This window comes from Crotalus tigris, unplaced genomic scaffold, assembly GCF_016545835.1.
Source record: "Crotalus tigris isolate CLP2741 ecotype Arizona unplaced genomic scaffold, ASM1654583v1 scf7180000018838.1047803, whole genome shotgun sequence".
NCBI lineage: Eukaryota > Metazoa > Chordata > Lepidosauria > Squamata > Viperidae > Crotalus > Crotalus tigris.
This window is the reverse complement of record NW_024097227.1, coordinates 31,076-58,074: the sequence shown is the minus strand read 5'-3', so window position 1 is coordinate 58,074 and position 26,999 is coordinate 31,076. Positions and strand designations below refer to the sequence as shown.

Genomic DNA, 26,999 nt, shown 5'->3' with positions numbered 1-26,999 from the left:
ACTGTGAGGACAGCGCCCCATTGCCTGCAGAAACCCTTCTGCTGGAGCCCATTGTCGGATATGTGAAGTAGGTGAAGGCCATTTGCTGGCCACTTCCAGGCAATGGTGCATTTCTTCATTCTTCACGAAGGGTGACACCTCCCCAGCATGCACCCACCGGGTGGGGCTAATGCGGCAGGGGCCGGTCCCTTGCTGTTTCCAGATGGCTTTGTGGAGCTAAAATTGAATGCGCTTCAGCATAGATGGCCACCACAAAATTGTACATTGGCTCCCAGGAGGCCTGGGCCAGGGTCAAGGCAGAAGTGGCCATTCCCTCACTGTTTCCAGGATGGCTTGCGGGCCACATGAAACCACCTCGCGGGCCGCATCTGGCTCCCGGGCTTTGTGTTTGACATGTCTGATATATAGCAACCTTTATGATAAATTTAAAATTAATATTGCTTATGATTAAGGTGGAACATAGAAAAGTGGATTTTCTTTCTGATGAATGTTAAGTTGTTGACAAATAGATAACTGCTAGCTCAGTTCACGAAAGAAGCACAAAAGCCCAGGGGCATTCTAAAGATGCAAATTTTACAAAGGATTAATAGAGAAGAGAAATTATGAATAATCTCTGGATTGAAAGCCTCCTCATAACTGAAGTACTATTTAGTGGCTGTGTTAAAATGTATGTTCTACTTTTACAAATTATCACAGACTAATTTTAATCTGCTATAGCAGTTGAAATCCAACACATCTGGAGAGCAAAGGATAGCATAAAATTTATTTCTTTTATTTAAGATTGATGAAGGATAGTATAGAATGTACTCTTATTTAAAGCAGGAGATACATGGTGCCTTAACTGTGATTTTCCTTTGCAAAACATCCTTGAAAGTTGCATTGAAAGGACTTGAAACATGGAAAGAAAGAAATCTATTACCTTCGTAAATGTAATACATGTGCAGGTATAATGGGACACACCATTTGGGAATTTGTTCTTGTTCTTTCATCTTTCTCATCAAATTGTTTTGTTTGTTCTTTCTTTCCTACCATTCCCCCCTTTCCCTTTTCCCCTGCCCTGTTGGCCCCCCCATTTCTTGTCCTTCAGAACTCTCCATCAGTCTTCTTGCAGTGATAGTAATTGTATGTGGACTGGCTCTGGTGGCAGTTTTTCTATTCCTTTTTTGGAAGCTGTTTTGGGTTCCTTGGAGGAACAAATCTATTTCAACTAATACCCCCACCGCTCAGACTTTGGCAGAGAACGACAAAGACAATATGGCTGACAAACTAAAGGATACTGGGACTCTTGGATTCTTGGAAGCAGCAGTAAAAATCAGTCGCACTTCACCAGATATCCCAGCAGAAGTTCAGATGTCCATGAAAGATCATCTAATGCGACGCACACGAATGCAGAGACAAACAACAGAACCTGCATCTTCCACCAGGTAAGAGCAATTCTTGGACTGTTATCTATTGCATTTCTTTAAGTTGTGGTCTCCAGATTCAAATTAATTCTGCCATATCCATTATCTGAAGTAGCAACTTTTTTCTTTTAAATATATTCTTGACACTTAAAAATCACTAAGCAAAAAGGTGATTAAACTGAACTTTTGGCTGACGTGAACCACCTAGATCTGAACTGAAGGAAAGTCTTTATTTAATGTTGGTCTTTGCCAAAGGTTGACTTGATAATAAACCAGTTCAGGTATTACACTAAACTCCCTGAGGGCTGTTAATCTGAACTAAAAGATTCAAACCTTATTATTGTGACTTGACCTCATTGTGTCAAATTGTCAATATGTTTGTGGCTACTTTAATTTTGTTAGAACTTAGGGAGTCAAGGAGATGTATCAGTGACATGGCATACTGTCAGATGGAATTACAGCCTTTTGCACTTTTTCTTGCTTGTGTGGCTCAAGCAACAATAATTAGATAAACGGACTTGACATATCACTCACTGCATTGGCTTAGAGGAAGCTACATTCTAGTGTTTAAGATGAGCTACTGCCTTAGGGTCACTCTAGTCTTAAATGGAGGAATAATCCATGCGTGAAGATTCATTACAAAGAAAGGAAGGGTATAGAAAACTGAATGCTGAGGACAATCTGAAACTTTTTTGCCCAGAGGCCACTGATACTCATATCTCACCCATATAATCTTCTCAGCTGAGATGTTGAATGATTGCACTAATGTGGTTGTTGGATATATAGTAAATTAATTCAGGTGTCTATCAGTTTCTCCCATAGAAGTGAGGCACTGAATTTCCATCACTTCTAAGTATGATGGTTAATAGTGAAGAACAGTGGCACTTTCAGCCAGCAATATCTATAAAGGAACATCTATTGTCTGTCTATTTTATTTTCCATTTCTTTGGTTGATGTCCTCTCCTTATTCTACTCAGGCAGGAAATATCACACAGAGATACTTTTGAACCTGTAGATCCTATAGCTGCTTTTGGGAATGGCTCTTCTACATATTGGTCTCCCTTTCTCAGCTTTCCCTGAGTATGCAGTCTTTTACAGCCTAATGATGCTCTTTCTGGGCTTTTGCATTCATATCTTGTATTAGCCAGAATGTACATAAATATATACACACAGTTTTTTCCTCCCACATATACATGCATCAACCACATGAATACATTTATAGATCTATATTTCTTCAGTGGATAGGCCTAATCATGAATAGAATAGAATAGAGCTGAAAGGGACCTTGGCAATCTTCTAGTCCAGCCTCCTGCTCAAGCAGGAGAACCTACACCATCTCAAGACAGGTGAATGACCAGTCTCCTCTTAAAACTCTCCAGTGATGGAGTGCCCATGATTTCTGGGGGTAAGTTGTTCCACTGGTTGATTGTCCTCACTGTCAGGAAGTTTCTCCTTAGTTCCAGGTTGCTTCTTTCTTTGATCAGTTTCCAGTATTGTTTCTTGTCCTTCCCTCTGGTGCTTTGGTGAACAACCTGGCCCACTCTGTCCTGTGGCAGCCCCTCAGATACTGGAACACTGCTTTCATGTCTCCCTTATTTCTTCTTTTCTTTAGACAAGCCAAACCCAAGTCCCGTAGCCGTTCTGCGTATGTTTTAGTCTCCAGGCCTTTGATCATCTTAGTTGCTCTTCTCTGAATTTTTTCCAAGGTTTGCTTATTCCACACAGTGAGGAGAAATTGGTCTGATTTTTTAAAATTCTACTTGCAACAAAAATATAATTGTTTTTATTTCCTTTTATGGGAGATAATATACTAGAGATAAGCAGAAGGCTGTCATTGGAATACATTGGAGATTTTTGGAGATGGCATATAGCTCAATTATGGATGTTACCTTAATCTCAAGGCAACATCTTTGTTTCTATAAGCTCATTCTTTGATACTAATTTTATGTCTCAGCTTAGACAATGAGCATTTTAATTGAGTGTCTACTTTAACCTCACAGTGCAAGTTGGTCCCGCTATTAAGAATGCATTCAAATAGGAAGTACATATAATATCCTCCAGCTCAGTGCATAGGGTGGTGTGATGGTTATTAAATTGAGATTGATTGTTGAGAAATGAAAGGACTGCAATGGGATTATTTAGTTCTACTTCCTTTGTTTCCAATTCCTTTGTGGCTTCCATGTGTTGAATTGAAATTTCTTGAGGCAGGAAGCAGTTTTTATATTTTGAAAGTACTTGTACACTGGTGGCATAACCCAAACAGTAAAAATAATATTTTTTCCAGACTCTTTGGATTCAGAATGAGATTATAGTATCAGCAAATAATTCATAACCTCATATTAAAATATGTAGTGACCAAAGAAAAAGTCCAAGTGATTGTAATAATATAAATGTGACTCCCATATCAAAAAAAAAAAAAAACAAGAAGAAAGATATGGTGTAATGGACAAATTAAGCACAGACATAAAAGGACTCATAGGAAATACAGTGATGCTCTTTCTCTGGAATATTAACCAAGCATATTGTCAGGGATGCAAATCTATAAAGTCTTGGTAGGAGAGGCTGAACAAGGTAGTAAATATTGTCCCTTTGGTAGATATTTGCCTGCCATTCTTAGTTTAAGATTTTCTTATTCATGTCCATTAAGTTCATTAACTGAAAACAGAAAGGGAAACACATTAAGAAATTCAATTAGAAAAATTCCCCTGGGAACCAATTATATAAGATATAGAAAGAAATATGATTAGTGCATCTTCCCACCTCAATGCACTAAGCTGTATGCTAGAATACTGACTGTAGACAAAGAGGGTTTGCAAGTTAGAGGTCTTCCTGGGCCCAATGCTTCTGTTTAAACAAGTAGCAGCCAGAAGGCTTTTGTTCATACTTTGACTATCTCAAGATTAGCCTACTGCTCTGCACCCTATATGATTTGACTGTAGGCTTTTGGAGAATCTCAGATGCTGCAACTGATCCAGAACATATGTCCAGACCACTGACAGGTCAACTCTGCCTCTGCAGATAAACAGTACTTTTCAGGTTGCTGCAGTGGTTACTCCGATGTTGCTAAGCTCAATTAAAAAAAAACATGCAATTACTTAAAAACATATATGATGTTACACTGCCTTGCCAAAGTTATGCTGCCCAACCAGTCTCAATTTTTCAAGAGGCTTGCTAAGAGATTTTTCTCCATGGGAAGTGGACAAGTCCTGCATCAGGCAGCAGGCCTTTCTTGTAGTGACCCATGTGCTCAGCAACCTGGTTTCCAAGAGGTACACAAAGTATCCTCCTTCTTGAATTCCACAAACTATTTAAACTTTTACTCTCTTATGCTTTTGACCTTAACTGATCTTATGAACTGCTTGGTATTGCTTGTTTTAATAGCAATTCTGATCTTGTACACCAGCAAAGTTGCATGAATGGGATGGTCAACAAGTACTGGAAATAAATAAATAGAATATGGTAAATATATGGTGGCTATCTTCTTTCCTTTCCCTTTTATTATAATTCTCATAAGTTCTGATTCAGTAGTTGGGAAGGAAGGAGAGTGAATACTTTCCTTAGAGTTCATTCTTACATTCTACTAATCATGACACAAAAATGCAGGCAGACCATTTTTAAGGGACCTATCTCTGTGTTATTTCCTTTCTTTCGTGCCCTGCCCATTGTTGAGACACCTTACAATGTCTTTAGCTGTTGTAATTGCTCTTCTCCTGACACAAATCTTGCTGTATGGATTTATGAAACTTCATTGACAATATTGATGATTACAAAGTCAGAGATTTGAACTTGTGCAGGTCCTGTTGGCTACTTGAAACTGTTTTGCCCCATCTCCATCCCTTTCTACCAATTGTTGGGCACTGCCTAATGGCCATTTTAGCTCAGACTGCAGAAAGTGACCAGACACCTGGCTAATACGTGATTGGTACTTTGAAAACAGCACAAGATTTACTGCTAGACCTGCTTGTTAACTAACTTGAAAGAGTGGGATTTAATTAGGAAAGAAAGCCACATTCTGCCAGCTGAGTTTTGTCGGTTTTGTTTCAAATTAGGGCAGAACTGTTTTTCTACTGCTTCTGCCCACAAGGGAATTCATGAAACTGAAGTTTCTACAGTTTTCATTACTTTGGGGGCAGTGCCATTTTGATTATTTTACAGCTGTTGCAGTATTATTATCTTGAATGAAGTGAAAAGGAAATAATCCAATGCCCCTGGCATTAGTATCTTCACTGCACCAGTGACCTCTTACTCAGGCTACTTTTGAATAAGGCTCTATTGCTCTTCTGAAAATGTATAAAACCTGTATTAGAAAATAGTTGCACTGACAAGTGAGTGGAGGATAGGAAAGATAAGAGATGAAGCAGGAAGGGAATTTCCAAAAAAACACCAGATATCTCCATCATCCCTGCTACTCACCTGTCACTTGGGCAACTTAAGCCTCCATCTTAGACGCCACCCACAGGAACTTAAGTCTTCCCCATCACATTTTAAGGAAAGTGGTAGTTACTTTTCTTTCTGGCAGGTGACATTAGTGGAAGAGAAAACACAACTAGGAGAATCCACTAATCACTGCCCTTAATTTGTCTGCTTTTAAACTGCAAGGACAGCATCTGTTGCACTGAAACAGAATAGGTGTTGGATGTTGGGGTGACACAATTTATGTCACTGTAGTTTTCTGTCACTTCAAGGACTGAAGGAGTGTGCATGAGGAAGAGCCCTTAGATATATATTATAACAATCCCTTCCCTTTCCTCCTTCCTCTTTCATGATACAACAAATTATGACATGTTTAATAAATCACCCTGCTCTCTGGAGCATGTTTAGTGGGACAAATTAGGGAGCAAAAGGAACAAGTGATGACCTGCCTCATTTCCCAGGAGATTCAAATCATAGTAGTTTTTCTTGGAGAAAAAAAAAATAAGTTGTAAGAGATTTAAAATTCTCTTTTCTGAAAATTAATTAAAAATTGTTATCTTTTAAGTACAGTGAAAGTACAGTGATTTCTCCTTAAAAGTAAATGAATGAAATACAGCTCTCCAGAGGTTGTTCAACTGCTGAACTGAAATTTAAAACTACATAGGGAGGATGGATGAGATTAAAACATTTTTTTCAAACATTCTGGTTCTTGTAAGCTGTTATTTGGATGATAATTATTTTAATAGTTCGAATCTATGTAAGATAAATTTGTAGACATTTGCTAACATCAGACGTTCATCTTTCTTTAACCAGGAAATAGTGATTAATCTCAAAATCTGAAGATGGGAGAGGACTGGCTCTCTATTTCTGGTCTGTGCATGATCTAATTTGATATTCTCACAGTGGTTCATACAATGAATGCCATTTATTTCCAGGCATGCAATATGTTCTCTTCCTTTTAACTCTTGCAGGCACATTTCTTTCAAGAGGCACCTGCCCAGACAGATGCACGTTTCCAGTGTGGACTATGGCACAGATCTACCACTTGCAGCAGAGCAGCCCACTTGCATTGGCCGGATCAAGCCTGAGTTGTACAAACAGAAATCAGTGGACTCTGAGGACCCCAAGAAAGAGGCTGAAAAAACCTGTGGGAAAATAAATTTTGCTTTGAAATACGACTATGAAAATGAGACTCTGATTGTGCGGATCCTCAAGGCTTTTGACTTGCCTGCTAAGGATCTCTGTGGCAGTTCTGACCCCTATGTTAAGATCTACCTCTTGCCTGACAGAAAGCGCAAGTTCCAAACACGAGTGCACAGGAAGACTCTCAATCCCACCTTTGATGAATGCTTTCAATTTCCTGTACCCTATGAAGAGCTGGCCAATAGAAAGCTCCATCTTAGTGTCTTTGACTTCGACAGGTTTTCCCGGCATGACATGATTGGGGAGGTGATCCTAGAGAACCTCTTTGAAGCCTCAGATCTCTCTCGGGAGACCTCCATCTGGAAGGATATTCAGTATGCTACAACTGTGAGTATCTGTTGTTACTAGTAATGTAGAAAGCAAATGCAGACCACCGTTGTGAATGGGTTGATGTAGTTCTATGTTACACAAAAGTAATAAGATTTGTCAGAAGCAGATGAACCAATGGTTTTTTGGAGGTTGACATTTTGTTGTCCTTCTATTAATTTGTTTAAGCAGCCAGAAGGCTTCCACTAAACTAGCATAATTTAGAAAGTTTTGCACATTTTATAATCTGTAATATTATTTATGATGGAAGTTGATTTATCAAGATTTATTTCTGCATGGAAATAATACATGTATCAAATTTATCTTGGGTTCCACATCTTGGAGTGTATTTTACATTCTCATAACTGTTTGGATTAAAAAGCAAATACACAAATGAGAGGCTCATTATACTTACCACCATAATTTGGGCAGTTTAGATTTTTTAAATATAAATATTATACTCTATTGTTACATTCTGACTCTGTGTATAAGCAGAATAATAAAACTGTAACAATAAGGCTGAACTTCAGTTTCATTTTGAGGAAACTAAGGCATGTGGCACACAAACCAAGTCCTTTTTCTCCGAATGGAGAAAGATCCTGTTCTTCTGAAGGTCCTATTACGAAGATGGCTCAAGGAACAGTTCTAAACTGACTACCTTATTCAGGATAGGCAGTGTGATTCTATTCAAATTAATCTATGATCCTGATTCATTTTGACCAGAACCTCTTTGGTTGGGTAGTCCTGTGTCCTACTTTACAGATGTCATTCTCTATTTCAAGATTTCCATTACAAATCTAATTTAAAGAGCCATTAAATAAAAATAAGAAATGAAAGTAAGATCTTACTTTTATTTAATGGATCTTTAAATTAAACTTGGAAGATCTGACCAGAGTTTTCCCTCATTCTAGTGAAATATATTGTATTTTTATTTACAAGAATTTTCTCTCATTCTAGTGAAATATATTGTATTTTTATTTATTGTATTTTTATTTTATTTATTTATTTACTGTTTGTTAGATTTATACCCCACCTTTTCTCTAGGCTCTCAAGTCAGTTCCCATGGGGAAATCCCTTCATAATATCCTCACAACAAACAACAACATATGAAGTAGGTTAGGCTGAGACTGAGTGACTACTGGACCATAGTCATCCTGTGATAACCACAGACGGGAGTGAACTGGACCTGAAACTCCTAAGTGATAGATATATACCTTACCCACCACATAACAATAGCTGGTTTAAGATATGAATGATCTACTTTCTTTTGTCCTCTTTTTGGCAATGCACTTCTTTTTCTGAGAAAAATATTATAGAATCCGTCTTGAGAGCCAAATTAGCTGCTAATATTATTGAGAGTGGACTCCTCCAATTTTCATCAGGATCACAGTTCATTGGGCTGGAGTAATTCAACCCCCAGAGACCTGATGATAAACACACAATATATTCACCCGTGCCAAAACCACTATTAATTTAGGGAAAGAGGAAAGTTCCTATTGGAGGCCTCTTTTCTACAGCAAGTAGCTGCTCCAGGAGGCACATTTTCATGGAAATCACAGTAGGAAAATAAGAGATGATAATGAGAGAGAAATCAATATAAAACCAAAAAACTTTAATGTTATATTTATTCATTTTACATCAGAATAGGAGATAAGATACATTCAAACTGTTCTAGACTGATAGAGCGATCTTGAGAAAAATACAGACTGTTGATTTTGACCTCCAACAGTTTATTCTTTTCTCTAGCATGGTCTCAGGAAGTTGTTGCTTTCATGTCTCCCATCTTTCTATAGTGTAACCCCAAGAAATAACCTGGAATCCTGTTAGTTCTCTTGGATTTCAACTATTACAGAGAAATAAATTGCTTTCCCCAATATAATGAGACCATTTGATTTTCTTCTGCCTTTACCTAGACTTTTCTATCTAATCTTTGCATATTCTCCTAGAAGGAAGCTGATCAACTTGCTTTGAAGCCTGACTTTGAAAACAATTCACATTATTTAAGTGAATGTGTCTTATCAAATCTTCTTTAACAGAGCTTGACCAAATTTGTATTAAATGAAGAGACACAGAATTTGCCAATTGATTTTCCTCTTGGAGAGGTACTGAGCCCGGTAAACACATTGACTTGAGCTTTAAGGTGGCTGCCTGGGAAAATTTTAATAGTTCAGGCAGAAGGAAATGATCGTGCCGTGGCAGCATATCTGTCCAGATTCTGAGCAGGTAATTAGTCTTGGAAAAGCCATATTACTTGAAGGCTTTTCTTATATTCCTGCCCTGTGAACCTTTTCTTCTCTAAGAAGAAGCAGAAAGCAGAAGGAGCATGCCAATTGCTGTGCTCCAAGAGCAGAGCCTCGTTATTCCTATGTAAATCTTACCATTTTTCATTCTATTAGTATAACTGTCACACAGGTTAGCAAACAACTGTTGTAATGCTGTAGTGATTGCTAACAGCTCAGGAAACAGAAAGTTCCGGTACAGATGCAGCTAATTTTACAAGTTCGCTTGGTTTCAGAGAGTAGCCTAGCTTCTCTAATTGACATCATAAATATGCATTATGTCTTAGCCAGACTTCACCCAAGGATGTTTCTGCTTGCCCCTAATGAAGTTCTTAATCACTCCAAGTTAGAATATTACTGTGGCTAAGAAAGTGAAAACTCATTTTTCATAATGCTGATGCAGAGATATTATCCCCTGTGAAAATACCAATATTTAAGGATGGATATATAAAAGCTTTTTTTTCTTCAATTGCAAGATGACTTTGAAAAGGACAATCTTATATGTAGATTTTCATTTTTATTCTATACTATTCTTTGAATAAATTATTTTCCCCTATTTTGATCTTTCCAAATGATTTTGTTTCCACCTATGGAAATGTATAGTGCTTACTAATAAATAGTTTTCACCATATCCCAGATCTCCAATTTAACAGTCATTTTAGGACTCACTATAGGGAGAAAATTGGCATTAATAAACCAAAGTGAAAGGTTTTCCTAAGTGGAAAGAATCTGTGAAGATTTCTAATTTTTGCCTCTCCTCATTGAAATTATCTTTGATCTTTCTAGCAAATATCATCTCCCCTGCATTTAGAGACCAAAAATTACATTCTTAACCTGTATCAGATTGATGTTGAAAGTTTACGTTGGCATTGGTATAGTTCATCGTTGACAATATTAAGTAGTCAGACATTACTAGAGTAATACTATAGAAGAAGAAATTGAGATTGATAATCACCGAATTAAAGTATGCAATTAATGTATTATTTCTATGGCTAAACAGAGGTTAGCAACTGAGGCCACATGAATGGTTTAAGCCACTTTTTTGCACCAGTTAGAGCTCTCCTGCCAATGACTCTTTCTGGCAAGATGACAATAATTATTTAAAGTCTTTCTAATGCATGAATATAATTTTTAAACCAAGAAACCCACTATCAAAGAATCATACCTCCTGACCCTGCTTATGTATACAACAGAGTCCACTTGTTTGTATCATTGCTCCAATTTCTGTTGATTCCCATCTACTATAATGAGGCTTGTTTCTGACCTACAATCAGTATTTATATTTTGTAAAATTTGAATCATCTATCCCTGAAAATTTGCCTTTTCATACCGTTAAAGTCCGAAACAGTTCTTGAAAGTGCAGATAATGAAACAGAACACATACTTTTGATATACACATATATAGCTATCACACAGCTCCTTTCGGGATAAGCAATGTTCTGGTGCAAAGGACAGAAAATTAATAGGGAGTAAAGGGGAAAATAATTAAAAGAGGAAGTAGGTGAAAAGAAAAGAAAAATTAAATATAGACATGACATATCTTAGCCCCGTTTTCTACAACCTGGTGCTCTTTATATGTGCAGAAAGTACAACTCTAAGAATTCAGAGACTTATATTTCTAACCTATATGAAAGGTATTTGACTGGAAAACATATTTTAGAGGCTTTTGGCTAGAAAGAGCTCTGATCATTGCATCCTGAATAATGTAATGTGAATATATATTCACCTGAATATACTATGTTCACCATATTGTTTCAAGGAGTGAAGCCTTCTGGGATTAAAAAAAAGAGGTTCTGATGGACTGCATTGACAGATTCAATCCTTCCAGTCACTATTTACTAGATAGGCTTGATGACAAAGGTCAGCTGTGACCATAATATTCATTTATATTGCATTTGGTGTAGTCATGTTTCCTCATTGGTTCTAGAGATATAATCAGTACTTCAAAAACTTTCTCTATTTTTTACTTATTTTCCCTAACATCTGCTGCTTTTCCACAGCCTTCTATGTTATTAGGAAACTTACATTTAAAACAAAAGGCATAGTTTTGAACTCATGCTTATTTAAGAGAAATGTTTAGCGTCTGTACCATCAGGATACATTGTCCTAAAATCTTTTATATAGCCCATGGCATCATTCCGTTCTACTGGTGCTTTTATTCCCTTAAAACAATGCTTACCAAGTTGTTATGTCATTACAACTTTTTATATTAATACAATTTCTTGCAATGGCAATAACAATTGCAAAAACAATTTTGAGTGCACCAAACTAGTTACATCTTGGGGCTTTAAATGTTTTGTTAGTGATGTTAGTAACGATGCTAGTATGCAAAACCAGTATGGAAACATTGTTTCTTTTGACCTTGGGCAGGTAGAAAGATAACTCCATGGGTCTTTTTCATTTTGTACTTATGCAGCAACCAGGTTATACATCTTTATTTTAAAACTGCACTTCTGTGCATCTTCATAGCATAGACTTTTAAAAAGGCAACAGTCTGGGATGTCAGTATGAATGATAAAGCACATGTGATTAAACTCAGTCTAGTTTTCCTGCTATTGCAACCCTATGTATTAGCATATGGCACTTGATTGTGTTATAAACCCAGAAGATATTACACTCATTAATTAAGTGGTGCTCACCTAGCAACAATTGTATCTAGGAAAAAATGCCAGCATAGTGATACCTCTAAGAAGTACCATAAATTACAGAAATTTCATACATATCATTGGGAGCAACATTTCTGGAACATGTAAAGTAAAGATACAGCATAATGGATACCTTTATTAAGAGAGTCCCAAAGAAATAGACAAATGAACATTAATCTTGCATCACCAATATTCAGGGAGGAATATTTTAAAATGCTCTTTCCCTTCTACTGTCATAATTTCATCAAGATAATCAGATATTGTGTGCAGGCTTTTGTTTTCTGCAAAGTTATATTGCCAGTTTTTACTATGATAAGCACTTCCAGGTTACAGCAAGCAAAGTTTTCATGAAATCTGCTGGCTTGGTTGCCATTTTAATCAGATCTTATTTCATGTTTCTTCATTGTCAACTGGTCAGTTGGATATCTTGGAATAAATCGATTATGATAATACTATGATATAAAATAAATTGCCTATGGTAAGTTTAATTTCTTCAATGTCCTAAGTGTGAAAAGCTGCTAAGAATATGTTGTACTAGCTGCTTATTCAACTTCTCCAGAGGAAAAAATCTTTAAAACTTAATTCTGCTTCTGATAGATTTGTTTCCTAGCAAATTTTCTTCAATTTCTGAGAATAGACAACTACCCTCTATGGACCAGAATAAGCCAATATTGCACTTCTAGATTTTATTGTTTGGAAAGTCTCCAGTTATCTTTCAGAAAGTCATCCTGCTCACCATTCAGTATAGGATTGGCTGTGTCTTGACTAGCCAGATGGTTGTTTTTGCAAGATGTTGCCAACTTTATAAAGGTACGAAAATGTTGTCTAACAATATTAGAACTATGCTGCATTTTATGGATATTTCATAATTTGACATTCATAATTTTGTATATTGTATAATTCTACTAGATGGATATGGCATAGTAGTATATAAGTACTACTAATATATAATGGTATCTAATCACTTGCTTTCAGGTGTAATGGAATGACTACTAAAGCACTGACTTCCAATCAACAGTGAAATCAATATTTGATTGGTGAGGTGTAATGTTATCCCTTCTGCTTTTGAAATTCTAGCGGATATTCTGAAACTTGCCATGCTTTTAAAAAACTACTAATGAGTCACATTGAAAAAAATGATGCTCATTTATGTAAAATCTGCATTCAGAGTTATCCTCATACTGATCCATTAGGATCAACCTATCTTCATCTCACCGGTGAAATATTTCTTTGTAAAAACTACACTCTTCTTATTATGCCTATATATTGGGAAGCTTAGGTTCAAATAAGAAATATGGTCATTATGTGATCTGGCTTGCCCATTGACTTTGCTTGACAGAAGGTCTCAAAAGGTTATCACATGACCCTAGGACACTGCAACTATCATAGGTTTGAGACAGTTGCCAAGAGTCCAAATTTTGATCATGTGGTCGTGTGAAAAATGGTCATAAGTCATTTTTTTCAGTTCCGTTCTACTTCGAATGGTCACTAAATGAACAGTTGTAAGTCAAGGACTATCTGTACCTAACTCAGATATATTTGTGCAACACTGATAAAAAAATCTGTAATAGCTAAACTCAGATATAGAGAAGATAAGAGAAGACTATTAACTATTTGAATTGCTTATTTCACAATAGGTGTCATGGAATAGAATTGGCTAATGGGAGCTGTGGCTCTCCCTTTCTCACTATTGTTGGATGGAAGTAAATGTGAATTTGTAATTACAATAAAGCAGTTTCCAGCAGCTTTGCTCTCTCACTGTTCTGAAGTTCATCACTCAGAATACCCACCCAGTATGGCTAATGTGCCACATACATTAACTAGGCTGGTTAAAGCTAATGTACAACATAATGTAATACACTGCACATCATTACAAAATACATTTCCTTGCCCTCACTCTCTTGACATTGGCTGAATACTAAACAACAGAATGATAGCTGGCATTTTTGTGTCTGTATTAGTAAGAAGGACAAGTAAACAACACAGAGTTGCCACAGCTGCATTTTTATTGTCATGCTACATTTGCTTTTTGTAGCTCTTTGTCCTCAACTCTATGGAATTTTAACTACTCATGTTTAGGATTGGCACTGGATGATCCCTGCTTTTCCACCATACATCTTTTTATCAGTTACCATGGAATAGAGGCTGTCATAAGGAATAAAAACATGAATAAAAACTTATCCTCTACTCCCATTTCAGCAGTTAAGTAAGCCCAAGCTCAGCTGTGAAGCACTAGCTAAAGAAGTAAATGTGTATATTCTGGTTTATTAATAATGGAACAGGAACAGTCACAAAGATGAGTGTGTAACAGCATCAGATTTTCATCATCTTGTGAATCTGTGGATATTACAGTAACAAGTAATTCTTCCAAAATATAATTAATGCAGAAGTGTAACCACAGATAGCCTATTTAGGAGAGTGTTCGAAGTGCTGTTAAATTGTACAGTAATGATATAAATATTGAGGGAGGACAGAAAGCTTAAGCCAAATATCAGCTCAGCTGCTTCAGTAGATAATATTCATATCAGGAAGGATCTGGAACAGGAATGATCAACATGTTTTTGTGCTCCTAAGTGCTTATGCTGCAATATTTTACGTTCACATCTATCTCAGAGACCTGCAGCTTGCCTCTAAAACAACTATTACTTCTAAGCTATCTGACGGCTCCATCTTGACAAATAGGATTAGCTGGAATTCATGTAGGACCCAGAATTTGCAAAGGCTCCAAATGATATGCACAGTGTCTCTCAGATACTTTAATGTGGTATCTTATTAATATTCATTGAAACCAGGCATCACAGCTCCTTGGGGACTCATCAGCAAGTACAAAGAATGGGCACTAAAAATATTGAGCAATGCTGCTGTTTTCCCTTATCACATTACTGAATATTGGCAATGAGAGTCTGGCAGTTAGGCTGAAATGTCCTGGAAAGTTTGTTATGAGGTTGTTTATGATTCATGAGGATACAGAACTGAGAGAAATAGAAGCAAGATTAACTCCTTGCGAGTCAAATAGTGTTTCTTCAAGAATGCTGGTGCTGCTTTGAATACATAAATTGCTAACAATCTTGCTGATCCTATGGAATGGATCAGCTAAGTAGCATTTCAATCTGTCTCTACCCCCCTTGCTGTGGTTTTATTTAATGTTCTGAGCCTGCAAAAGGGCAGGCTTGGAACGTTGCAATGGTTCCGGGCAGCTGCAAGTTGCCCGGGACCAGACTGGTTGGTGCCAGCGCTCGCGCGCATGCGCGAGGCGCTTCGCGCGCCTAAATGTTGCCTTTTGGCCCGGGGAAAAAGGTCCTTAAGAGAGGCTGAGAAGTCCATGCTGCCTTGAGTTGTAACGGGGCTGCTGAAGAGAAATAAAGAAGGTTACTGAACATCAAGAATGTCTTGCGTCGTCATTGCCATTAGCCGAGGACTCAACACTGGTAACGAAGGTGGGATGGCCTTGCAATTATGGAAACAATTGTAAGCTTACCCTGGAGTCCAGCACAGTGAGGAAACGGCATTAAATTCAGCAACTGCCTGCCAATACAGCTTCGTTGGAGGTAAGCTGGCTGATAGACCCTTCCTGCTTTACTAAAATGGCAAAGATTGGAAAACTTTCAGAGTTTGATATTACACATCCCGAAAGATGGGAATCTTACGTGGCCCGAGCAGAAAATTATTTCAGAGTTAATCAAGTAAGAGAAGAGGGCTTAAAGGCCGCCACCCTACTCTGCGTTTGTGGTCAAGATGCATTTGAAATTGCTGAAAACTTAGTAGCCCCTGCACCTCTTGAATCTGTTACCTACACAGATCTTAAGAAATTACTGAAAGAGCATTTTCAACCCAAGTTGTCTGTTATTGCTTGGAGACATAATTTTGAACAGCAGGATCAATGGGCTGGTGAATCAGCTAAAGAGTACATTGCTGCATTAAGAAGGGCAGCTAAGCATTGTGAATTTAAAGACTTAGAGGAAAGACTGAGAGACAGATTTGTATGTGGACTGAGAAGCAGAGATGTACAACAAAGGCTTTTTGCCAAAGAGGACATATCATTCCAAGATGCCTTGAAAGAGGTTACTGCAGAAGAGGCAGCAAGTGGGGCAATCAAGAATATGAGGCCCATCAAAAGCTTTCCAGAAGCTGTTTCCGTGCATCACGAGGGAGTTCAAGGAAGCTCAGAAGAGGAGCCTGATGAAGAAATAGATCATCTCTACCCAACCAAAGAAAGAAAGCAGAGGGAAGGCAAAGAAAAGTGTTCACCTGTACCCAAGTGCTTCGGGTGTGGAGGTTGCCACAAGAGGACCGACTGCAAGTTCCGTTCTGCAATCTGTAGAGCATGTGGGAAGCAAGGCCACATAGCAGCTGTGTGTCTGGGCCGACAGAAGGTACAACCCCAAGAAGAATTGCGCCTGAAAGGTACCAGGGTCCCCAGCCAAAACAGGGTGGGTTTCTGTGATTCACGAAGAAGCATTTTTAAGACAGGCACACACAGACCACTTAAAAAGAAGCTGTCACTTAGGGTGAAATTGCAAGGAGTTCCATTGGTCATGGAACTAGACACTGGGTCTGCACTTTCAATCATCTCCATTCACACATTCAGAAAGATTTGTTCTGGCAGTGGTTTCCAGGCCAAGAATAGGCCTTCTAACATAGTACTAACAGACTTTCAAAACTCCAAAGTGTGTGTTAAGGGGGAGGCCACCCTTAACGTGCAGTATAAGGATTTTGGAGGTCCATTAGATGTATTGGTAGTGGGGGGGGGTGATCGTACGAGTCTCATAGGACTCGATTGGTTTGAGGCCCTGGGAATACAAGTTACAGGGCTCAACAGCTTGCAAACGTTAGACTTACAGGAAGTCTGCAAGGAATTTGCAGATGTATTCAGCCCTCAGTTGGGCACATACAAGAGTCCCCCAGTGTCTTTGAAATTAGACCCAACTGTCACTCCTATCAGAGTAAAGGCAAGAAGGGTACCTTTTGCCTTAAAAGGGAAAAATGATGCTGAATTGGACAAATTGATTCAGCAAGGAGTCTTAGAACCTGTTGACTCCAGTCCATGGGAAACTCCCATAGTAACGCCTCTTAAGGCTAATGGGGATATTCGCATTTGTGCAGATTACAAATGCACGCTCAATAAGACATTACAACAACACGCCTATCCTGTGCCTATTGTCAGCCACATTCTGGCTTCCCTCAAAGGGGGGCGTATTTTTGCAAAGCTTGATTTAGCTCAGGCTTACCAACAGTTGCCTGTGGACGAAGCTGTTGCTGTGGCACAAACCATTGTAACTCATAGGGGGGCATTCAAGGTCAAGAGACTGCAATTTGGAGTAAACGTAGCTCCTGGAATTTTCCAAAGAGTAATGGAAAATACCTTGAGGGCTATTCCAGGGGTTTGCCCCTATTTTGATGATGTCTTAATTGCTGGAGAGTCTATCCAAAATCTGGCTGAAAGATTGAGGGCTGTCCTGCTGAGGTTTTGGAAAACAGAACTCAAACTCAAAAAGGACAAATGTAAAATTGGGGTGTCTTCTACAGATTTTCTGGGGTTCAGAATTGATGCCAATGGGATTCATCCTGCTGAGTCCAAATTAAAAGCTATCACACAAGCTCCCAGACCTAAGTCCAAAGCTGAACTGCAAGCTTTTCTGGGACTTTTGAATTTCTACAATTCATTTATTCCTAACAAGGCTGATGTAGCTGAACCACTTCATAGGCTTCTTGACAAACAAGCTGTGTGGGAATGGTCACAAGCACACGAAGCAAGCTTCAATAAGGTTAAGGCCTTGCTAACATCTAACAATGTGCTTGCACATTTTAATGAAACACTCCCTGTGTGCATTGCTTGTGATGCTTCCCCTTATGGCGTAGGAGCTGTACTCAGCCATCTCACACCTGATGGAACTCAGGTTCCTGTTGCATATTACTCCAGAACTTTATCCTCTGCTGAGAGGAATTATGCCCAGATAGACAGGGAGGCCTTAGCTGTTGTTGCTGGAATCAAAAAATTCCATGATTTTTTATATGGCAGACATTTCACGGTCTACACTGACCATAAGCCTTTGTTGGGATTGTTTACAACTAACAAACAGACCCCTCACATTATCTCTCCCAGGATGCTCAGATGGTCAATCTTCCTGTCAGCTTATGATTTTTCTTTAATTCACAAACCGGGCAAAGAAATGGGCCATGCTGATGGCCTCAGTAGATTACCCTTACAGGTAGTTGAGGCTGACCCTGCCCCGGCAATCAATATTCTTTCAATTCAAGCACTGCCTGAGTCACCCCTTAACGCCAGGGATGTGGCTGCTGAATCAGCCACGGATCTTACACTCTCTCGAGTCTTAACCTGGGTTTTGTCTGGATGGCCAGAGAGTTGTCCAGGTACTGAGTTTCAGAGTTTCTGGTTAAAAAGGAACGAGTTGTCCACCTTCCAGGGCTGTCTGCTGTGGGGTAGCAGAGTTGTCATTCCTACCTCAATGAGGTCTAGAGTCTTAGGGTCCCTTCACGAGGGTCATCCTGGCATTGTTCGAATGAAGGCGCTTGCGCGCAGCCACTTGTGGTGGCCTGGGTTAGACAAGGAAATTGAGGCTAAGGTGCATGCTTGTCACCTTTGTCAATGCTCACGCCCAGAAATGCCTCAGGCTCCCGTACATAGGTGGGAGGAAACACAGTCCCCATGGTCTAGGGTGCACATTGACTACGCTGGGCCCTTTCAGGGTCAATTCTTCTTGGTCCTGGTTGATAGCTATTCAAAATGGCTTGAGGTTGTACCTGTCTCGTCCACCACCACTGCAAAGAGTATCCAAGTACTGCGGGGAATTTTTGCTGCACATGGGCTTCCGGATGTTTTGGTGTCTGACAATGGCCCGCAATTCACTTCTTCCGAATTCCAAGCTTTCTTACAGGCCAACATGATTCGTCATGCCACTTCTGCTCCCTTCCACCCTTCCACCAACGGGATGGCTGAACGGATAGTCCGCATCACCAAGGATGCTCTAAAGAGATTTACCTATGGGGACTGGCATCACAGGTTGGCTGACTTCCTCCTTTCCTACCGCACTACATCTTCCATTTCTACCGGGAGGAGCCCAGCTGAACTTCATTGGGGGCGCAAACTGATTACTAAACTTGACCGGTTGCATCCAGACAGACTGCCGTCTAGGGGTTCACAGCCCAGGGCACCGCGGCAATTGCAAGTGGGTGCCCCTGTATGGACCCGTAACTATGGGCCAGGCCATTTATGGGTTCCTGCCGCTGTTTGCAAGGTTACAGGCCCTTTGTCTTATGAGGTCTCCTTGGAAGACGGCCGCATCCTGCAAAGGCATATTGACCAGCTGCGTACAAGGCTAGACTCACCTGCAGAGACTCCTGGTTCTTTTCCAGGGGGGGAGGGGGACCCTTACGGGCAAAGGGAAGGGTGTTGGCAGCATTCAGACTCTCACAGTGAGGCCACAGATGGCCTGTCGCATGATTCCGCGAGTGTTCCAAACAGGAATTCAAGGGAACCAGTTAGCGCACAAGCTACAGCGCAGACTCCAGCCAGGGAGTCACCCCGGGGGCATAATCATTACACACGTACACCTTTCAGCACTCCAGTCAGGGAGAATAACCGGGAGCATCCTAATAACTCAAACATTGCAAGAGAGCTGGCACACAATCAATACAATCGGCCCAACACAGCCACAGTCCCCAGAGAAGGACACTGCCACAGGGAAGTGGGAGAAGAGCCAATTTTAGACAGTGGACCCTCTGGTTCAACGGAGGGGGGAACTGAGTTTTGGGACTATACTGAAATAACAGACAATCCTGCTATGGAACTGGGGAGTGGAGGAAGCCAGCCTCCCGTTAGGTCCAGTGTGGGCTTGAGAGGCCAGTCAGAGCTACCCAACAATGGCAACTTAACAGAAGGGTCAGATCACCTGCAACTAGGCAGGTCAACCAGGTTAGAGAGAGAGCAAGGTCCTGGCCTGATGAGCCCGGTGGGCAAGCAAGCAGGCCAGGCATCAGGGCATAGTCCACGGGGGCCACCAGGGTCTGAGAAGGGGGGTGAACCTATAACCTCCACAGGACAAGGTGTACTTGTAAATAATCCAGACCTACGTAGGTCACAGAGAGATAAGAGGTCTCCCAAATATATTGAAGATTTTATAACCTTACTGGCCAGGCAGAAGACTTAAGTGCATTCTGTGGAAGCCAGAAATGGGAAAACTGGAGTTAATCCCCAGCACTATAGCGTGGTACCATTTAACAAGAGTGTACACCACGCTCGTGTTGAGGTCGCGTTAAAATTGTCATGTAGTCTTAGCCTGGGGGGGAAGGGCTGTTATGTCCTGAGCCTGCAAAAGGGCAGGCTCGGGACGTTGCAACGGTTCCGGGCAGCTGCAAGTTGCCCGGGACCAGACTGGTTGGCGCCAGCGCTCACGCGCATGCGCGAGGCGCTTCGCATGCCTAAATGTTGCCTTTTGGCCCGGGGAAAAAGATCCTTAAGAGAGGCTGAGAAGTCCATGCTGCCTTGAGTTGTAATGGGGCTGCTGAAGAGAAATAAAGAAGGTTACTGAACATCAAGAATGTCTCGCGTCGTCATTGCCATTAGCCGAGGACTCAACACTAACCATTTACTTTTGCGGTATTTCAATATGAGGAAACCTCTATGCACCTTCACAAAGTATATATTTACTATAAATTTAAATATTTTATTTTAAAAAATAAATCACTTGATTCCAATTTTCATAAATGTCTATGATGCATTTTAGTATTTGTACATAACTTGCAGGAGAACACCTTTTTCAGACACTTTTTCTGTAGGTTTTGGACATTTGATGCATGTTTGTATTTGCTGTATTGGGAAATCTACAAGTTGTTTCCAGTGAAATTCATGGCAAATTTTTCCTCTCTGTTCTAAACCTCTGTTCTAACAATGTATGAATTTCAATGCAGTCTTTGGGTTTCTAGGAATTTTATTTTTATGTGGCTTACCACTACTTTATGGTGTGAGCCACTTCCTTCTTCCAATGATTGTACCTAACAAGAATAAAAAAGCAATGATATCTGAGCTTCCCATAATGACTGAAACCCTTAACTAAGGAGTGAAAGAAAATGGGAGAGTGGAAAAAGGAGCAAGTTCCCATTATTAAGGCAACTGGATTTTTTTACATTGGAATGTACATCCAAATAAATAAAAGTCATGACATCCAACCTTTGGGGAAAAAATCATAGTATTATAGAGATAGAAATGGATATTTAAGCCATTTTGTCCTTGCTCATGGCAAAAACTCAGACTGAAGCAGCCCTGACATATGGCTATTTAGCTAGTACTAGAACTCTTTCAATAAAGGCAATTGCCTTGATTGTTGAATTCCTCTTCCTTAAAAATTCAGTCCAAATCTGATGGCCTGTGACCTAAATCCATTATTCCATGTCTTGCTCTGTGGAGTAATAAAGAACAAGTCTTGACCTTTTTCTGCCTGACATCCTTTCAAGTAGTTAAAGAGTACTATCATGTGCCCCCACAGTCTTCTCTTTTCAAGGCTAAACATTCCTGGATGCTTTACTCTCTTTTCACATCATAGCGCTTAGCTTTTAATCCTTTGATCATCTGCTCTGATTTCTCTGAATCACATTCAGTTTCTCTTAAAGTATGTCTTTAAGTATGTTAAAGTTAGCCTTAAAATATGGACAGAGAACTGGAAACAGAACTGGAATCTAATCTAACAATACAGAATAAAGTGTCATTACTTACCGTGATTCAGACACCAGTCATGCTCAGCTCAGCCTAACATTTAATTCAGCCTTTTGGATCCAGATCACACTGCTGACTCATTGTTGATTGTAATCATCTACCATTCCAAGATGATATTTTCATTTATTTGCTCTCAACACCTGGATGGTCCTGGCAGTAGTAGTGGAGGAAACAGGAACAACCTCTAGCCATTTGGAATGGCTGTCAATGAGGAGAAGGAAGAATTGCCCCTGAAAGGGCCCAGCGTAATCTATATGTACCCTTGACCACGGGGTTTGTGTTTCCTCCCACCTATGTACTGGGGCCTGAGGCATTTCAGGCCTTGAATGTTGGCACACTTGGCACCCGTGCACCTGAGCCTCGATGGCTTTAGTGAGCCCAGGCCACCAGAGATGGCTGTGCGCAAGCGCTTTCATCCTTACTATGCCGGGATGCTCCTCATGCAGAGAGAGCAAGATTCTAGACCTCAATGAGGCTGGGATGACTACCCTACTACCCCATAACAGGCACCCTTTGAAAGTGGAAAGTTCATGCTTCCTTTGCCAGAAGTTTTGAAACTACATGTCTGGACACATGTCAGGCCATCCTGACAACACCCATGTCAGCACGTGTGTGAGCGTGTGATCAGTGGCAGTTTCAGCAGCCACGTCCCTAGCATTGAGGGGAGATTCAGGCAACTCTTGAATGGAAAGAATATTAATAGCAGGAGCAGGATGTGCCTCTATCTGTTTAAGAGGTAATCTGCTGAGGCCATCTGCACGGCCCATCTCTTTTCCAGGTTTGTGAATTAGAGTGTAGTCATATGCTGAGAGGAAAATGGACCGCCTCAGCATACATGGAGAAATAATGTGTGGTGTCTGTTTGTTAGTAGTAAACAAACCCAGCAGAGGCTTATGGTCTGTGTAGACCATGAAGTGGAGGCCATATAAGAAATCATGGAATTTATGCCAGCCACTATGGCCAAGGCTTCTCTGTCAATCTGAGCGTAATTCCACTCTGCAGATGACAGAGTCCTTGAGTAGTAGGCCACAGGGACTTGTGTCCCATCAGCCTTCAGATGGCTAAGTATTGCTCCCACCCTATAAGGAGATGCATCGCATGCGATGCATACAGGCAGTTGCTCATTGAAATGCACTAATACAGCATTTGAAGAGAGCAAGGCCTTAACCTCATTGAAACGCCTTTCATGGACTTTAGTCCACTGCCATGGAGCTTGTTTATCTAAGAGCCGGTGTAATGGCTCTGCCACTGCAATCTTGTGTGGAAGAAATGTGTGATAGAAATTTAAGAGCCCCAAGAAAGCTTGCAGCTCGCTTTTGGACTTGGGGCTTGGGGCCTGCTGAATCGCTTGAAGCTTCGATTCAGCAGGATGGATGCCTTGAGCATCAATTCTGAAACCTAAGAATTCAGTGGAAGTGACTCCAATCTTACACTTTTCTTGCTTCAGTTTTAGACCCGCTTGGCGGAAATGAAGCAAGACAGCCCTTAATCTCTCAGCTAAGTTTAGAGATGACTCCCCAGCAATGAGGACGTCATCGAAATAGGGACAGACCCCAGGAATACCACGAAGTGTGTGCTCCATGACACTTTGAAATATGCCAGGGGCTACATTAACCCCAAACTGCAGTCTTTTAACCTTAAAGGTCCCTCTATGTGTTACAATCGTTTGGGCCTCTGCAGTTGCCTCATCAACAGGTAGCTGTTGATAGGCCTTTGCCAAATCAAGTTTTGCAAAAAGGTGCCCCCCTTTGAGGGAGGCCAGAATGTGGCTTACCACAGGCACTGGATATGCGTCCTGTTGCAATGCTTTATTCAGTGTGCACTTATAGTCTGCACATATGCGGACTTCTCCATTAGCCTTTAAAGGTGTTACAATGGGGGTTTCCCATGGACTAGAGTCCACAGGTTCTAAGATGCCCTGCTGGAGCAGCTTGTCCAGCTCTGCATCTATCTTGCTTTTGAGGGCAAAAAGCACCCTTCTAGGCTTGATCCTGATGGGCGTGATAGTTGGGTCTAAAAGTAATGCAATGGGATGCCCCTTGTAGGAGCCAAGCTCTGAACTAAAAACATCAGCAAACTCCTTGCAGACTTCTGCAAGGGCCAACGTTTGCAGGCTGTGAAGCCCAGTCACTTGGATTACAAGATCCTCGAACCAATCGAGTCCAATAAGACTTGTGCGTTCACCCCCAACTATCACCATATCTAGGAGGCCCTTAAAAGCCTTACACTGCACCTTGAGCGTGGCCTCCCCCTTCACACTGACTCTGGAATTCTGGAAGTCACTGAGGATTAAGTTTGATGGCCTGAGTTTCACTCGAAGGCCACTACTGCTGCAAATCCTTTTGAAAGTGTCAAGTGAAATGATTGATAGAGCGGACCCTGTGTCCAACTCCATCGATAAGGGAACCCCTTGCAACTTCACGTCAATGCAAAGTTTTTTCTTAAGGGGCTTGTGTGTCCCTGTCCTCAGCATACTCCTACACGATGTGCAGAAACCCACCCTGTTTTGGCTGGGGACCCTGGTAACTTTCTGAAGCAACTCTTCCCAAGTTGGACCGTCTGGCGACCCAAACAGATGGAGGCAATGTGGCCTTGCCTGCCACATGCCCTGCAAATGGCGGAGCGGAATCTGCAGTCAGCTCACTTGTGCCTCCAAAGCACTGAGGAGATGCTGAAGCCTTGTCTGGACCCTCCTTCGGCCTTCTCTCAGCTGGCTGGTGTAGCCTATCCACCTCCTCTTCAGGATCCATTTCTAGATCTTCTCTAATGACCTCTTGATGGACGGTCACGATGGCTGGAGGGTTTCTGGTGAGCTGCAAAGCCTTCACAGCTCCGCCCGCTGCTTCTTCAGCTGCAACCTCTCTCAATGCATCTTGGAATGAAACTTCTTCCTTGGCAAGATTTTCTGTTGCAGCTCCCTACTTCGTAGGCCACAAATGAAACAATCTTGCAGCCTCTCTTCCAGGTCCTTGAATTCACAAGGCCTGGCTACTTGTCTTAAGGCAGCAATAAAGACTAACCCGGCCTCTGGTCTCTCTGCTCGAATGCGTGCCTCCAAGCAATTACAGAAAGTTTAGGCTGGAAATGTTCTTTAAGCATTTTCTTCAAGTCAGTATAAGTTATTGACTCTAAAAGCGCAGGGGCCACCAGGTTCTCTGCTATGTCGAACGTTTCCTGTCCACAAAACACAGCAGGGTTGCTGCTTTAAGACCGTCTTCCCTTATCTGATTGACTCTAAAGAAGTTCTCCATCCACGCCACGTATGAATTCCAGCGCTCTGGGTGGGAGACATCAAAGTCAAATAAGCGGCCAATCTTCGACATCTTAAGTCTTCACAGGCTTCATTAATGCCTTTCATTGCAAGGCTCGTCTTACTGGGGGGAAGGGGTCCATTTGCCAAGCTCACCTCCAGCGATGCTGTACTGGCAGGCTGAGTTGTAGAGCTGGACGCCGACTTCCCACGCTTCAGGACCTTCTGTGAGTCCTCGATTCAGTTGTAAATCTTCCGCTTGCCTGCAGCGATCCCACCTTCATCGCCAGTTTTATGTTTTCGGGTCGCAGGCATTAAACGAAGACACATGGTGAACATCAAGCTTTCTTTATTGACTCCTCCTTATAACCAACTAACACCTAAAAGGCATGCAGGCCTTTTATACTGTCCTGAACCCAAACAGCATCAGCCAATAGGAATCTGGCTGTTTTCATGCCTTGCGCGTGCGCACAAGGCTGGCGACAGCCAGTCTGGTCCCGGGCAGCTTTTGGTCTGCCCAGGACCATTTGCAACATTTCTGAGCCTGCTGAATGCTTCAGCAGGCTCAGGAAACAACAGTTAGGATGAAAAACAACAAGTTCACTTTTGTCCAGATTTAATTTAAAGCAGTGGGAACACATACAGATGGAAATCCCAGCAGATCAGTTGGAAGGGGGAAACCATTCTGCGTCATCTAAGACTGAATTTGGATGATGAGGCTGAACAATAAACTGGATTTTATTGGCAGAGATTTGATAACCGAACTGAAAATAAAATAAGTAGATTTTATCTTGATCCTAGAGCAAACCTATTATTAAGTAGGTATCTCACCTCTTATGTCTGTGTATCCTTTTTAATTAATTTTTATGAAAGAATTTTTTACACAGTAAAAATTACACAAATTTAAAGGAAAGTAAAGAAGAAAAGTTAACCATAAGTAGAAAAGAAAATTTAAAAAAAGAAAAGGGAAGAAAAGAAAAAAGATATTAAAATGGTTTCTCTACAGTAATTATAACTACATTTATATTTTATCTTCTCTAAGGTTATATCATGCCCCTCTTATTTCCATATTCCACCCTTACTAATCATCAAATCCATAAGTCCCAAGTGTGTGTGTGTATATATATATGTGTGTGTGTGTGTGTGTGTGTATTTCTGTTTTTAGCAAAAAGCCCATAAGGGATTTCCAGTCACTGACAAATGTAGTTACTGTCTTTTCTCTAATCAAGCAAGTCAGTTTTGCTATGTTTGCAAATTCCTCTGTTGTGGGTATTTCAAAGTTTTCCATCTTTGTGAATACAATAATTTCACTTTAGTTACTATTTAGAAAAACAGTCATCCATAAATCTTTTTTAATTGTCTGTGCATTAGTCCTAATAAGAAAACCTCTGGTCCTAATTGAATGTCTGTGTACTTCTAAAACTTTTCGTAACCGCTAACTGGACAAAATGGTGCATCACAGGGCAACAAGTTTTGAACCAATGTACCTCAAATGTGCTAATTTACAGAATGTCTCTGAAATCTGGGATCCATGACTCCCAAGGGAATGAAGTTTGGAAAAACTTGTGGCTGCTTCAGTGAGATTGGCTGCTGCTTTTCAGGTCATCTGATCTTCACTTTCAATGTTCCATGACAGTTTCCCAGTCAGTCTCATAATGCCTTACTCCCTCCCTCACACAGCAGAAGTCACTTACCTGCCTGCTGTGAAGGAAAGGGGAAGAGAAAGGAAGGGAAATTTCTGATGCTCCATGGCAGATTTCACAAGGAAAT

The 26,999-nt window shown here is 40.7% G+C and overlaps 1 protein-coding gene across 1 annotated transcript in view; it reads left to right on the top strand.

Annotated features, from left to right (window-relative positions):
* Positions 1-26,999, top strand: part of LOC120314142 (synaptotagmin-6-like) — a gene marked incomplete at its 3' end in the record, with an annotated part of 123,164 nt that overhangs the window by 67,365 nt on the left and 28,800 nt on the right. The window contains exons 2-3 of the mRNA XM_039356928.1: positions 1,088-1,424; positions 6,788-7,346. Coding sequence (XP_039212862.1) covers positions 1,088-1,424; positions 6,788-7,346 — 896 coding nt within the window. The remainder of the gene's footprint in view (positions 1-1,087; positions 1,425-6,787; positions 7,347-26,999) is intronic.